Source organism: Malaclemys terrapin, chromosome 1 (assembly GCF_027887155.1).
Source record: "Malaclemys terrapin pileata isolate rMalTer1 chromosome 1, rMalTer1.hap1, whole genome shotgun sequence".
Classification (NCBI taxonomy): Eukaryota; Metazoa; Chordata; order Testudines; family Emydidae; genus Malaclemys; species Malaclemys terrapin.
In genome coordinates, this window is record NC_071505.1 from 160165519 (window position 1) to 160182187 (window position 16669).

At 44.0% G+C, this 16669-nt stretch overlaps 1 protein-coding gene across 6 annotated transcripts in view; it reads left to right on the forward strand.

Annotated features, from left to right (window-relative positions):
• BBX (BBX high mobility group box domain containing) overlaps positions 1-16669 on the forward strand; it is a 209828-nt gene that overhangs the window by 129434 nt on the left and 63725 nt on the right. For all 6 annotated transcript variants that reach the window (XM_054045385.1, XM_054045389.1, XM_054045378.1 and 3 more), the window contains 2 exons: positions 8179-8259; positions 11270-11350. In XM_054045385.1, the coding sequence (XP_053901360.1) occupies positions 8179-8259; positions 11270-11350 (162 nt within the window). The remainder of the gene's footprint in view (positions 1-8178; positions 8260-11269; positions 11351-16669) is intronic.

Consider the following 16669-nt stretch of genomic DNA (forward strand, 5'->3'; position numbering starts at 1 on the left):
GAGAAGAATGAGGGGGGATTTGATAGCTGCATTCAACTACCTGAAAGGAGGTTCCAAAGAGGATGGATCTAGACTGTTCTCAGTGGTACCAGATGACAGAACAAGGAGTAATGGTCTCAAGTTGCAGTGGGGGAGGCTTAGGTTGGATATTAGGCAAAACTTTTTCACTAGGGGGGTCGTGAAGCACTGAAATGGGTTACCTAGGGAGGTGATGGAATCTCCTTCCTTAGAGGTTTTTAAGGTCAGGTTTGACAAAGCCCTGGCTGGGATGATTTAGTTGGGGATTGGTCCTGCTTTGAGCAGGGGGTTGGACTAGATGACCTCCTGAGGTCCCTTCCAACCCTGATATTCTATGATTCTATGATAGTGCCTGGCACAACTCCGAACCTTTCCTGACCTGGGCCTTTGAGAGCTACAGCAATGTAAATATTTAATAATAATACAATTACATTGGTCATATGTAAATTTTGATCTTGAAAGGGCTGCAAGTGCTAGCATATGTTCAAGATATTATAGTCTATTCCTGTTAATTAGGGCTCTGTGTTATGCGCAGCAGGTATAAATACTTTATAGTTCATTCACTGTAATACAAATATTTTGCACTTACATAAGACTTCAGTAAATAAAAAATGTTTTTCCATTTCTCTGTAGGTTTCAGTAGATTGGTTGCTATTTAGGGTACATTTGAGGGCCCAAATTGTGCATTTAGTGGCTCAAATAGGCACAACAGGGGCACTATGAGTATTGTATATCATGAGTGAGATTTTTGATGCCCAGATTTGAACATTTGGACCTGTGGCATAAATCCCTATTCCAAAAAGTATATAAAATTATCTTTGGCCACGGATCAGGGAAAATATTTTTATCCCCCTCTCTCTCCCCCCCCTCCCCCCCCCCCCCCCCACACACACACAGCACCAGCACATTGCTGCACCACCACCACCCAAGTTTTATTCACTGGTATTTTTAGTAAAAGTCTTGGGCCGTGAATTTTTATTTACTGCCCGTGACCTGTTCTTGATTTTTACTAAAAACACCTGTGACTAAAACGTAGTCTTACAAATGAGTTTGATAGCTATTTGCTAGATGGCAAAGGAATGCTGAGCTTCAGGACCAGGGGGGACTGTAGCAATGTAAACTCTAATGGTCGTCTTTATCTGCCCTTCTCCCTCCCTGCCTCTGTCTCCCTTCCCACTCAGGCTCCTCTTCTCTCTCTCCCCCAAAAGCTCCTGTCCCTGTCAAGAAAGAGAGTCTTCTTGCTTTCGGTTCTGTTGCCAGGCGCCAGGGCAACCCACAGCAGCCAGGAGGAACAATTGTAGAGAAAGTCCTGCTAAGTCATTACAGTCCAGAGATGCACTTACAAGGCTGTTGTGACAATTAGTTAAGATTTATAACATGGTGTGTGAGTGCTATACTTCACCAGAATGCGCACACAGCCTTCCCCTGACTGGGGACCTAGCAGTTCGCAGGGATCAGTTATTGGGATAATTGTCCTTTGCAAAACCCTTTTAAATGCCAGCGTTTACACTCTGTCTCCAGTCCAAGCAGCTCGACTCTGCTTCTGAAGCAGGGGGCTGAGAGGTGGAAATGAAACTGCAGATCTCCTATTATGTAACATGAGCTCAGCGTGGGGTGTATTCACAAGAATCATCTCAGTTAACCCTTCCCAGAATCCTCTGGTGAGTGCTAGGCATAGCAGTGTCATCACTGTTGGTGTGTTTGGCCAAGGGTGCATGGTGTGAAAACCCCACCCAAGATGGTAATAGACCCTGGGATTAGGAACAAGTGTAGCTATGTGGGTTAAAATACTTCATTTTGCTACTTATTAAATCTAAAGTAAAGGAGCGAGAGAGCACTAGTTTTATTAGTAAGAACATACATTTCTTGAGGATTAACAGGGATATAACGATACATATCTGTTGAGCCTCAGTCAATTATTTGACATACATTAACTTCCTTGTTAAATCTACATTAAATGAGGTACCAAGTGTTACTTATAGTTGCAAAAGCTGTGAATGGGTGGGAACAATGTCTATATGTATCAGTAGAGGAAGGGAAAAAGAGAACTCAACAGTGGCATTTGCACAGAAGGTCTGAGGTTTATGCCACCATCCCTATGGTCATCATACTGCCAGCTACATCCCTGATTTTGTAATTGTTCAACCAACTACACTCTGTTTTCCACTCTGTTAAGAAAATTCAGTTTTCCTGACCAACACAGTTTCTAAACACAAGATTGAGCTTATTAGACAGGTGGTCAGGAGAACTTAAAGATGCACACAACAAAAGAGGTTTAATGAGAAAATTAGTTATTTACATGAGCAATTAACTTGCACTAGCCCCCCAGATAGATTGCATCAGTTATGCTAAATGTTGATGTAGACTTCTCCTCTGTCATCTCTTAAAACAAAGGGGAAAAGTTAGAACATAAGAGTGGCCATACTGGGTCAGACCAAAGGTCCATCTAGCCCAGTATCATGTCTTCTGACAGTGGCCAATGCCAGGTGCCCCAGAAGGAATGAACAGAACGGGTAATCATAGATTATCAGGGTTAGAAGGGACCTCAGGAGGTCATCTAGTCCAACCCCCTGCCCAAAGCAGGATCAATCCCCAGATAGATTTTTGCCCCAGATCCCTATATGGCCCCCTCAAGGATTGAACTCTCAACCCTGGGTTTAGCAGGCCAATGCTCAAACCACTGAGCTATCCCTCCCCCCCATCGCCCATTCCCAGCTTCTGGCAAACAGAGGCTCGGGACACCATCCCTGCCCATCCTGGCTAATAGCCATTGAACTTGTTCTTCAAGTGCTTGCTCATGTCAGTTCCATTTTAGGTGTGCGAAGTCGTCGGAGATTTTTGCCTTCGCAATATCCGGAGAGTCAGCTGTAGCACCCCGATGAGTGCCGTGCTCATGCTTTGGTATATTAGGCGCTGCCAACCCTACGTCCTCTCAGTTCCTTCTTACCACCCGTGACAGTTGGTCAGAGCGCCTTGTCCTACATTGCAGGAGCGTTAGCAGTTCTTACAGTCCATTGTTCTGTCTCCTTTGTTGTTAGTTCATAGGTACTTAGTTAGACCATTAAGTGTTAGAATAGTTGTTTAGGAGTTAGAGTCCTGGCTGGGACTTCGCCTTAGAGTGGGGCATGCCCTGTTCCCGTGGCTTTAAGCCTTGTTCATTGTGCAGCTGTCTGATGCCCATTAGTGACCCCCACGAGAGCTGTTTAAAGTGTTTGGGGGAGTCCCACAGAAAGAATAAGTGCAGGATCTGCAAAAAACTTTTGCCCTCGAACTCAGAAGGAGCGGGATATCCGCTTAAGGGCCCTCCTCATGGAGGCTGCGCTTGGCCCTACCTCGGAGTCCTCTCGGTTGGACTCCACGCCCAGCACCTTGGCATCGGCGCACAGCACACCGCTGGCACCAGAGTCCACCTGACATCGTTCCCCATCCCGAGTGCCTAAGAAGCAGTCAAAGTCGACGGGCCCGCCAGCACTACAGAAAAAGGAGGCTATGGGCAAAGGACCATGTCAGGCCATGTGCTCGCACCAGAGCTGATCGGAGGTACCGCTGCAGTCGGATCCCCTAGTCTACCCAGGGACCTACCTCTGACTCCTGGGAGCAACAGGGGGTCCCAACCCCTGGTAGGGTCATCTGCCCTGCTTTCCTGCCCAAGGTGGTCTCACAGTTTCATACAGGCCAGGACATCTACTTGCCTGTCTTTTTTCCAAAGCTGCATAAGTCAGAGGAAGAGCTTAGATTGCATTCCCTGGACGTCAGGAGGGCGCTAACTTTGTACATTGAAGAGACCAAGACATTCGCAAGTTGATGAAAAGTCATCCAGTGTCCGCTCAAAGAATTTCTTCTTGGATCACTACTGCATTTGCTGCTGCTATGATCAGGTGAAGGTGCCACCTCCAGTGATTGACACCCTGCACTCAACCAGGGCGCAAGCCTCTTTGACAGCTTTCCTGGCCCAAGTACCTAACAAGGAAATCTGTAGGGTGGCCACCTGGTCGTTCGTCCACACATTCACATCCCATTACGCACTTACCCAGCAGGCCCGGAACGATGCTGGCTTTGGTAGAGCAGTACTGCAAGCCACTAGATTGTGAATTCTGATCCTACCTCCGTGGATACTGCTTGTGAGTCACCTAAAATGGAATCAACATGATCAAGCACTCAAAGAAGAAAAAATGGTTACCTACCTTTTCGTAACTGTTGTTCTTTGAGATGTGTTGCTCATGTACATTCCATTACCCGACCTTCTACCCCTCTGTCGGAGTTGCTGGCAAGAAGGAACTGAGAGGGCGTAGGGCCGGCAGCACCTAATATACCACTCAAGGGGACACCACAGCCAGCTCTACGGATACCACTAATGCAAAAATCTCTGACGACCGTGCACATGGACGTGCACACACCTAAAATTGAATGGACATGAGCAACACATCTTGAAGAACAAGTTACAAAAAGGTAGGTAACCGTTTTTTTAAATTACCTTGTGCTGCTCCTATTTTAGATGTTGTTTTACTTGTGTTGTCTGATTCTGCTATTTTGTTAGAAGAACAGAACATGAAATGCAGCAAAACACATCATGGGAACAACAGAATCAGAAAGAGCTTCAGGATATGTTGGCTTGTCTCCATGGGAAATGCCTCTTGTATCAAATCTGACATCCCATAGATAATATCCCGTTTTCCTGTTAATGGTGTTTTTTATTAGACTTGCAGCAACACCTAGTGGCTTCAGTGAGTTACTTCAGAGAAGTTCCTCGGAGCAGCAGTGCTGCAATTTTACTCTCATTATTCCCACTGCCCTCAGTCATAATCTAATCTTGTAGCAGCCTAAGATATTTATAAGGTGCCAATCACTGCAATTTCTTTATTCCTCTCTTTTACTTTCGGCCAGGAAAGATGTGGGGAGAAGTGAGCATATATGTGTAAAGTATAAGAATGCTTCTCTTCTGCTTCAGGTAGAAGGGCTGGATTGTGCTGTATAGGGGCTGGATGTTGAGCTCTAGGCTCGATTGATAACTACAAAGGGCCACATTACCTGGGGTGTAAGTCATGAGTGATGGTCCAATGTCAGTTGTGTGTTGCTGAGAGGAATCTGGTACCAAGCTGGAGTGGACAAAAGAGGAACAACCAACAAAAGTAGACGATTTCTACTTACAGCGGCATTAGAGATCACTATGACCCTTCTAGGCCATGACCAAAGACCTAAGTACGTACTTCAACATTGAACTTAGCAGGGCTACTCATTTGTAAGTCTTTGCAGTGGTCTTAGACTCTTTCATTGCTGCAGTTCCAAATTCATATCTGTACAGCTGATCCTGAACTTGGAAAAACTGTTCTTGGCTTGGGACTAAATGATTTTGGGGGGGGGAAATATTTAACAGAATTTTGTAAAGAACACATTCTTAGGGGATTTCAAGGGGAAAAAAATCAGACTTGGTTTTTAATTACTTTAATTGATTTTAATTATGCCTAAATCGACCCTGCAAGATGAGTATCAGTCTGGGCTTGATTGTCTACAACCACGGTTATTCCACAACCTTCAACAGTTACTTTTCAGTAATTGTGTTTTTGTAGAGTAGCGCAAACAGCATCAGGCCAGAGATTCTGCCTGGCCTCCTGCACCACAGTGTGCGTAAGTGTGGGGTGACAAGGAACCTCTTCGTTTCTGTCCCTTTGCATGCCCTCCCAGGAACAGAGCACATTTGCAGCCTTGGTCCTGCATGGGGCTAGCCATGCTCACCACCCCAAATGGTTGGGAAAAGGAGGTGTGCAGCAGGACCCCTCCCCCCTTGCAAACTGGCCAGCGGAGTTCTGAGGCACCATACTCCCTGGAACTTCTGCTGGGGGCTTCACACTGCCCCACATGTGGAGCTTCACACTGCCCCACATGTGGAGCTCTGCTTGAAAGGCAAAATTAAGCCGTTGGGAGATTTTCATACTGATATTCCACAGTTGTGTATTACAGTCAAACTTCACTAGTGGCTGGGGCACCATGGTAGATGACTGAATTTTATCAATTTAATAGGTAAGGGACAAATCCTGAAGACCCTTTACTCTTTGCAAACTCCCCATCAATGCAATGGCCTGAAATTAACGGACTGAGTGAAACGGCAAGGCGTGTGCATCACAAATGTATCTTTTTCGGTCATTGTGATGATTATAATTAAGTTCCAATTATTTATGATAATCTGTCGTATACTAGCAAGTGTACTATGCGGTATTTTGTGAACCCACTGATGCTAGACTGTGCAGTAACTGTGAAAAGTAACTGTGCAGAATAGCAAATTGCTATTTGGTGAGATTTTGTTGGAATACAGATACAACACTCAGGAATGGTGTTTTGTTTAAGGGGGGATAACTCTTTTGAGGAGAGGTGGCAGGAGGGTGTCAAGGTAGCCTTGTGGGGCTGCTTGTGTAGAATCTCATTCACTTGTGGCATATGAATTGCATTGATCATCTTCCAGGACAAAGTAGTCCATAAGTGAACATAGGAGGCTAATGAGTCGAGAGATCATCAGCAGCAGGGTGAGATCAGAATCCCCAGTAGCAAATTCTTTGGCGGTAACTTCTATCTGTGCCTCGGCTGCAATGAGTAGCTTGCAGGAGCAATCTCCAAAAAGAACAACCGGACGTTCTGGTGCCTTTTCTTGTCCTCGTTGTTTTAATGAATCCCTGTGCTTATAGACGACAGACACGTGTGTTCTCACAAGTGTACATCCTTAGCTTGTAAACTCCTGAGTCACACCACATAAGCTGCAGGTGGGTCAGTTTTTCAGCTTATGCATAATATGAGCCCCCCAAAAAGCACACTGCTTGAGGGGTCTCAGCACCACATTTAAAATGCAATTATAGAACAATACAACCAGCAGTCCCCCCTCACCTCCAATTCAAAAATTACCAACCAGTACATGGGGCGGGGAGACGACTATTTGTATCTGGCAAATCAACAAGGGCATTTGGGGCCCTCCGTGTTTTGGTGTACAGCATTTGTTACTAATTGCCATTGGCAAATGTATTGTGGTGAAGAATTTAAGATAAATGCCCAGGAAATTGTCTTGTTTGTTTATAAAATACTTGCAATTTCCTGCATTAAGAAGATTTAATCTGGCATTTAAAAATTCTGTGGGGGAGGATCCCTAGATCCTTCATTTTGTGTGTGTGTGTGTGTGTGTGTGTGTGTGTGTACGCACATACCCACAATTCCACAGAGCCTCCTCACTTTTGATTGGCTGTTGATCAGCTTCCAAAAGGTCCATGTACATAATTTTACCGTGCAATGCTACGCACTTCTATTAAGCTGAAAATACAAGTCTCCTGAGACAGCAACTATAACTCTTCACCCTGAAAAAATTGACATTTCATAAATATATTTCGTACTTAATATTATCCTTTAAATGGGACTTGTTCTCCTAAGTCACTTAAATGCTTTTGAAAATCAAGTACCAAGTAATGCATATTCAATCACAATAGCCTTTATTCTGACCCACAGCATAGTGTTTTAAATGTTCTATTTTTGTTAGCTTGTTTTGTGTTAAGTGAATTTCAGTGGAAAGTTCTAAGTGGTCCTAAGTCACTTAAGCACTCTTAAAAATTCCATACCATGTCTTTGTTATGTGAGCAATTCAAGACTTATGATGTCCTTTAACTACTCATTTTCTTACTTTTAAGAAGTTGGTTGTTTTTTTAATGTTATAAGTAAATACACTTTTGTCACTTAGCATACTTAATCAGTTTTTGAAATGGTGTGGGTTGTGTTTTTGCTTTTGGAATAATCTAACTTTTTCTCCATAACAAATTTTCAAATAGGAGGTGTAGTGTGACCAACACAAGTCATATGTATTTTTAATTTGAGACTGTCCTTTTAATATTTGGTTTCATAAAACCTTTTGTGAAGTTTAAAATCAAAACCAAACGTCATATTTTGGGCCTAACTGCTGTTTAAACCATTGTGAGGTGTATTAAAAAGGATTCTATAGTACTGACCTCATCTTTATTTCCATTCACTTCTGTGTATTCAGGATTATGAAACATCAGGCTGTCCATCTTCTGTTAAACAGTGCTTCTGAATGCTGTTGGTGCTGCTGCACCGTATTTCTTGTTACTAGATATTGCTGCTGTCTTTATTGGCACGTCATTGATGTTTTATTCCCTGTCATCACTGTTTCAGGTTTCCTCCAGTACTTGCCAGTCTGATGCATCTAATTCTACTGAAGCATGTCAGAAGTCACCATTGTTCCAGTTTGCAGAGGTGAGTTTCCAAAAGTAACAGGATGATTTTTTCCACGATTTTTTTTTTTTAAAGAAATCCCAAACCCTTTAGCTGAAGAAGACAAGCCTTGACTCAAATGTTTTCAGCTACATGCTTCCCTCCCTCCATTCCTGTTATTTATGGGGAAGCCAGTTGGGGAAGCCAGACTTGAGCTGCAGAAAAGTGTATATAGCGCATGATGGAAACCCTAAACACAGCACTGTAATAGTGTTCAAAGAAGCATTCGGTTCGATGTGGTGCAGGAATAGCCTTAGCTGACATGGCTCTTTACTTACAAGCCAAGGGTTTGATAGAGTTCTGTATAGTTAAATGATATGTCTGAGCCAGTGTAATCATTTTAGCAGCTGACTCAGTCAAAAGTGATTGTATTGCTTCTGACAGCCCTGTGGATGCTCCGCAGTCTTCCTTTATTCTACAGCCACAGAGCTGACCAAACACTCCAGGCCCATTCCTGGAAAGTCTTATACGCCTCAGTCACTATAGACTTGTGAGTAGTCCCACTGAGGACAGAGTAAGTCTTGTGTGGATTAGGTCCTGAATTTTCAACTGTCCTAGAAGGCAGACTTTGTACTATATATCCCTTTCCCTGACTCCTTTCATTACATACCAGCAGCGCTTTCTTTTGGCTTCACATATGGCAATTTGACTCCGTAGGATGACTTCACTTGACTTCTTGAACTTGTTTAAGTCCTTTGAGAGTCTGTCAATAAAGCGGGCTCTCTTTTGCTAACAGCCAGGAAGGGTCTCAGGTTAATGATCACCTGGAGTTTGTTAGAAACTCCCAATTTTCAGGATATTGTAGTTTGGCAACAAAGTTCCCGTTTGGGCTTAAACTTGGCATATATCCTAGCCCAGCACCAAAGGATTGGTACATTCATGGATTTGTTGCAGGGTGACATTTTCTTCTCATTTCAGTTTTGATATTCGGTTAAGCACTATTTTTAAAATGTATCTTTTTGCATGCCTGGAGATGAATCTGTTATTTTTCAAAAATATAAAACAGCAGGAAATGTGAGCTACCAATATAAGGCTATTAGGCTGAGTATTCAGTTGAACCAAACTCTTCAAACGTTCTGCAGCTGCTATTGTTTGGTATGTAGGGCATATACTGGAACATCTGCAGTAGATGCTATATGCTGCAAATGTCTTTTATGAACAGTACACCGGTCCCAAGGAACTTCAGCCCTCACTGAACATCCGTGGCTCATTTGAGTTCATACAATGTTTTTCTGATTTGTTAAAATGATTGTAAATAATGAAATCACACACACATGTAAATATGTGAGCTGTGGAAATCTTGAGAACTGTAGGGGGCGTTGTGTGGCTAAGTTCCGTACAGCTCGGGGGGAGGGGGGTCGGATGACACATAAGGGCTAATCTAAACCCATAAGCAAAGACATTTAGTTAAAGCAGACGCACTGGGGCCATATCCTTAGCTGGTCTAAATCACTCTAGCTCCACTGAAGATAATCAAGCTTTGCCAATTTACACCAGCTATGGATCTGAGCCCCCTGTCTTTTAGTGCTAATAATGTTTCCCTCTCTTCCTGCACCCCCAAAATAAATGAATGCTCATATCTTAACTTCAATCCACAAAACCCAAGGTTTCAAGCTAAGATCTCAAAACTCCTGAAATACATGAATAGACAGATCCTTAATGTATCAGGAAAGATAACAGCCAGAATAAAATGTATAATATTGAATTTTTAAAAGCTAATGGCTTCACTTTCGAGGGGAGGGGAAACTCAGTTTGCCAGCCAGTAATAAGATCACTTACCACCACCTTAAAAATCCAGTGTCCATGGTGGTGGTGGTGGGGATAATAAATAAATATTCATCATCCAATATTTCTATCGTAGCATTTGCACAATTCCTACAAAACAGCGAAAATCACTCTGCTCCATTTTTTTTTTTTTTAATGGCCTTTTGCTTGGAGTTTCCTGGTAAGTTCTGGTAACATAGGGGAAATCACAGCTCACTTACTGATTGCATTTATTCATTTTGCAATGCCGTGGGCAGGAGGGACGTTGTGCAGCATTTTGTTAGGTGCTGTAGTTATGGTTATGCTGAGGCCCTGTGATGACCTACTAAATCCCATTGGCTTTTCCTTACCCAGTGGCAGGGTAGGGTGCCAATCCACTGCCACATCTGCACATCCATCTTGTGTAAGGTGAGCAAGTTGGAAGCTACTCATATATGTCAAGTATCAGGGGGTAGCCGTGTTAGTCTGTATCTACAAAAACAACAAGGAGTCTGGTGGCACCTTAAAGACTAACAGATTTATTTGGGCATAAGCTTTCGTGAGTAAAAACCTCACTTCTTCGGATGCAACGAATAAGTGAGGTTTTTACTCACGAAAGCTTATGCCCAAATAAATCTGTTACTCATATATGCTTCATCTCAGATGCCTATTTGTTGGCCTGTTTTAATTTCCTTGGAAATTAAAACATGCTTCTGGTTACATTGCAGGCATTTGTGGCAGTAGAAAATAAATCGCTATACAAACCCAATGTTAATCAGAAATTCCGATTACAAAGTACAGCATCTATGGCTATGGCTACTGGCATTTATCCAGTGCCTCGCTTTGGTTTTGTGCAGCTGTTACGATGTCTGCATCCACACACATTCCAAACTAAGTGGTTTATTGTGCTTTTTAAATGCCAGCATACTGCAGTGAAATACCCCTTTCACTGAACTCTGAAACATGAGGTGGTGGTACTTTTTTATTTTGACTATTCGGTGAAGCAGGAAAAGCTCTTTAAAAATCTATTATGTTGTATTCATTCTCACGGTGATTTTAATAGTGAAAGTGATGTAATTATTCCTCACAGATTACCTTTTATTAGCCCCTTAGGAAAGCCAAGTACTCTTGACAGTACAGTTATCTGCATGGTCTTGGATACAGGGAGTCTTTGTACATTTCGGTATTAGAAGTGTAGAATGTTGAAGCTAGAGATGATTATATACAAAATAATTGTTTTTCCCTCCAGCTCTCTTCAAGCCCATCACAACCTGATGCCCCGGCGGCTGCAAAACAAACAGAGGAGTCAGCACTGTTTCAGTTTGCAGAGGTATAACAACTTAACTATTTTTTTTAAGTGGGAGAGAGGAAAGGATATTGTTAATTATGACTGATCAGCCTTTGCAAGCGCAGTGGGAGGATGGAGCTGTACAGGCAATATTCTGTATAACTGTTCACTTACCTTCTTCCTGCACCTCAACTTAACTCTTGGCTGAAATGTTACCCCATTTTCTCTCTCTCTAGCTCAGATAGAATCCAAGTTTAGAGCAGTTAGGTAATATGTAGCTAAATGTAGGTCCACAGGCTCTGTAGCATGTAGGGGTAACAAATGATCCCCTACCAGCTCTCTGTTTATGCCCACAAAACACACCATGGTGGACCAAACATTAGCCTTCCCTAGTAAATACAGCTAGAATAGCCCTGCCCCGTATCCAAAGTGGCAAAAGAAAAGGGACTCATCCCTCACAGTAGACACATCTTTTGGTCCTGTATCCATCAGCTGCTGAGTCTACAGAGCTGTTTTTAACTCCTCTATAATCTTCCCCCACCCTTTCCACTCCGATTGGCTCAGCATTCAGAGGGTGACAAGGGTATGACCTGTCAGGTGTGGTGACCACAATGAAAAAAATTCCTATAGTCTCAGAACAGCTACTGAGCATATCTGGTAACTCTTCCACCCCATTCTGGAAGTACCTGGATCCTTCCACCTGAGTTGCCCTGCCCTGTTCTCTGCATCTGTGCAGAGAGACAGAGTATCTGGATAAGATTCATGTCTCCTCATCCCCCACCGCCTGTCTCCTCCTCCACAAGAGAAACAAATTAAAATGCTGCAGTATAAAGCATGTGGGTTACACCAGGTGGTTACATCGGTAGCAGCGAAAGGAACAAGCAATAAATTCCCAGCAGCATAACAGAATTGATTTGAGCTTTCTGCTGGGGCAGAATGTTGGCGTAGTAACCAGTGATCCAGGGAGAGGTAGGCTTGTTATTCTAACACACCGCACATAACACCAGAGCCCCACATACACAAAAGCAGTGAAGCCAGGGATATTATGTGTCTTTCCATACCAAAGAAGAGCCGCAGACTTTCATTCCAAAGGGCCTCTTATTTTAGATCAAGGGAAGCAACAAACGGAGGATGATCGAAAGTGGCCGCATGCTTCTCCTTTGTAAGGAGCTGCAGCAGCTTGCAGAATGACAGCTGCCTCTGCAGGCAGGAAGCATACACCTTAGAAATAGAGAGATGCAGAGCAGAGCAAACAAATCTCAAGAGTTACAAGGCCACATAATGCCATAGTGGATCAGTAAATAAAGCACGTTAGACGATGTATCCAAAAATACCTTCAACGTGTGGCTAGAGCTGCTGCTGCTTTTTTTTTTCCCTGCTACCTGTACTTGAATGTGTACATTATGGTGACCTACGGATAATTTTAACAGAGTTCCCTCAGCTGTAGGAATATGTTGAATGTATTTAATACTGTGGTCCTACCTCCTTCCAGTATACTTTGGGGAGTCTAGTATTGCTCGTGGAGCTAGGTGTTCGTAGTCTCTGTTCTTTGAGCATAAGAACTGGGATTGTGCCTGGCCCTGCACGGGTGCATTATGGGATCCAGGAACCCCCGTACTCCCTACTCATCACCCTTTGTTCTCATATGGGCTTGGGCATAATCCAGCCCTGTGTCTTCCTTTGTGTTAAGCTTTAAGATAATTAAAAATAATTGCCTGGCTATGATGGGCATTCAGGACACATCATTACTGACAAGAGATCTAAGTGTAAAACAGTAATTTGCAGGTAACCATTAACGGGCCAGAAAATGTCTGAATAGCAGTATCCTGGCAAGACACACAATAACATGAATGTACAGTAGCAGTGAAGGTTCCAGCTGTACTAAATGTTTTTCGTGAATGGTTATAAATCAGATGGGGCAACCCTCATGGAAAAAGCCTATAGAATTTAATAGGATGAAGCCATAGGGTGAGACTTTTGAAACTAGCGCCAGAATTTGGATACACAACTCCTGTAAATGTGAATATCACAATTGAGTTGTGTAGCTAAATCCCCTCGTCAGCTATTAAAATCTCTACCATTGTTTGTGTGCTATCCAAATGACTCTATTAACAACCACCTGTAGAACTGAACAAAATATGATCACCTGCCTACAGAATTATCAAACCATCCTAAAGAAGTTAATAGATGATTATATCTCTGATTTTAGGATTTCACAGAACCTCTATAAAAATGTATTAATGTTTCCTAGCTTTCCTGTAGGAAGGTACCGTAAGTGCGTTTAATGATGCACCTACTTATGCCCAGCTAGTTCACTCAGTATGCTGAAGACGTGTGAAACAGTAGAAGTCAGGGGAACTTGGAAGGTGCATTTTATTGGTTATTTTGAAAGGGGGAGTTTTTAAATATAGGATCTGTTTTTTCTATTGGAAATGTTAAAACCTTTCCTTACTCTGCTACATGTAGGTAGGACTTATTTTAGGTTGGAAGAGAAGAATGTCTGTTCCAGACTGGCATTGTCTCTGAAGTTTAGGACAATAATTTACTTCAAATCTGGTCAGGGTCATAAAAACACTTCAGCACCAAGAACCTTTGTTCACCAAGGGTTACTCCCCTGTGTCATGCCAACATCATTGCAATGCTAACTGCAGTGACTAACATCTTGCTGCACAGCACTGGGGAGGTGGTATGCAGCCTGGTTTCATCTAGGTTGTTCCAGGGGGAAACACACAGCAATCTGTACTATCTCTTTAAGTTAGGGTTACCATATTTAAAAAATAAAAAAAATTTGGCCCCGCCCCTTCCCCAAAGTCCCCACCCTAACTCCGTGCCCTCCCCTGAGCGCCCCGCATTCCTCCTCCTCCTCCTCCCTCCCAGCCACGCGAAAAGGGCTGCCCGAGCGCTACCGGCTTCACGGTTTGCCGGTCAGCCCCCAGACCCTGTGCCCCCGGCCGGCGCTTCCCCAGCACAGCTGGAGCCCGGGAGGGGAAGCACCCAGCTCGGGGTGCAGGGTCTGGAGGCTGGCTGGCAAACCGTGAAGCTGGTAGTGCTCGGGCTTCGGGCAGCCCCCATGCCTCTGGACCCTGCACCCCCGGCCGGGCACTTCCCCTCCCGGGCTCCGGCTGCTGTGCTCCTCCCCTGACTCTACTGGCTTCGGGAGGGGAAGTGCCCGGCCGGCAGCTGGGGTCCGGAGGCAAGGGGGCTGCCCGAAGCCAGTAGCGCTCGGGCAGCTCGTCTCTTAAACAGAGCTGAAGAGTCAGGGGAGGAGCACAGCAGCTGGAGTCCGGGAGGGGAAGTGCCCGGCCGGTGGCCCAGGGTCCGGAAGCATGGGGGCTGCCTGAAGCCGGTAGCGCTCGGACAGCTCGGCTTTAAACAGAGCAGAAGAGTCAAGGTAGGGAGCACAGCAGCTGCGGGAGGGGAAGTGCCCGGCCGGCGGTATTTTTCCTGGACATGTTCGGCTTTTTTTACCAAAAAGCCGGACATGTCCAGGAAAAACCGGACATATGGTAACCCTATTTAAGCCCTTCTTTCTGCTGTTAGCTCTGCTTCTGCTTTTTTCTAATACAGGACTTTCATTCACACAGGGCATCTTTGTCACACTTGACAAAAGTCCCATTCCTTGCTTTGCCACTTCTTCCTGTGGCCGGTCTATTAATGCATTGCTGCCATTAGTAAGCTGAGTTATGGTAAGCAGTTTGCAGCATACTGCAATGAGCAATGTACAGTGCCACTTAAAAAAAAAAGAGTGAAAGTAGATATTTAACCAGTAGTGGAATAGTCCTGTGAAAAGCATTGTGAGCCAGTGTGCCTGGGGATTCTTGGCAGCCGTCCCAGATAGCGTTTTGTTCTGACTGGGTGTTCCTCATATGTTCCCTTTCTCTTTATTCCCTTCACAGCAGGAGTGGATAAGACTGACTCTTTGTGAAAAGAGTGATCCCATCAAGTAGATGGGTCACTTATAATGGCCATCCTTTGCCCCAGGAATAGAATTCCCCTGTCACTCATAGAAAGCTCATTATATACCATGGCATTCTTTCTTCCTGAGAGTCCCAGTATGCCTTTCACCTTCTTGTTTTCACCAAGTGCTATATTTTTCAATTAAAACTGATGATAGGGCTAATCAGACCTGCCTTTTCTTGACCGGCCACCACAGGGGACGAGAGCCCTAGGAGTAGTGCAGCATTATCTTGATATGCGTGCAGATGCCATAGAGATGTTTAAAAATCCATAGGAAAGTCCAAAAGATCTGGTGGTGATATTGAGTTAAGGACCCAGGCCCCTGCTCACCCTGTAGTGGTCCTGACCGCTTGAAGTCAAAAAAGCAAACAGGATGTTAGGAATCATTAAAAAAGGGATAGAGAATAAGACAGAGAATATCTTATTGCTCTTATATAAATCCATAGTACGCCCACATCTTGAATACTACGTCCAGATGTGGTCTCCTCATCTCAAAAAAGGTATACTGGAATTAGAAAAGGTTCAGAGAAGGGCAACTAAAATGATTAGGGGTTTGGAATGGATCTCATATGAGGAGAGATTAAAGAGGCTAGAACTTTTCAGCTTGGAAAAGAGGAGACTAAAGGGGGGGATATGATAGAGGTATATAAAATCATGAGTGGTGTGGAGAAAGTGAATAAGGAAAAGTTATGTACTTGTTTCCGTAATATAAGAACTAGGGGCCATCAAATGAAATCAATGGGCAGCAGGTTTAAAACAAATAAAAGGAAGTTCTTTTTCACGCAGCGCACAGTCAACCTGTGGAACTCCTTGCCTGAGGAGGTTGTAAAGGCTAGGACTAGAACAGGGTTTAAAAGAGAACTAGATAAATTCATGTAGGTTAAGTCCATTAATGGCTATTAGCCAGGATGGGTAAGGAATGGTGTCCCGAGCCTCTGTTTGTCAGAGGGTGGAGATGGCTGGCAGGAGAGAGATCACTTGATCGTTACCTATTAGATTCACTCCCTGCCTGGCATTGGTCACTGTCAGTAGACAGGTTACTGAGCTGGATGGACCTTTGGTCTGACCCAGTATGGCCATTCTTATGTTCTTAAATTTTGTCTTTCCATGGAAGGTCGTGATCTAGGCCAGAGGTTGATCAGTGGACAATGGTTTGAGGTGCACTTGCTGGTGGTTCTTGGAGAGTTCTCTGACTATGTGCTGCTGGTTGCTCTTCTCCTTCTTTCCGGGTGAGGGAAAAGGAGCAGATGGAAACACTTGCTCTTGGGGCCTGTTGAATCTGTTTGGCAAATGAGAACAGATGGTGATGAACGCTGTGTAGTGAAGACTCGCAAGCTCCCCTTGGGTTTACTTAACTAAATTCTCATCTTTTATTAAACAACAAAAATGTTTCCAAGGAACGAT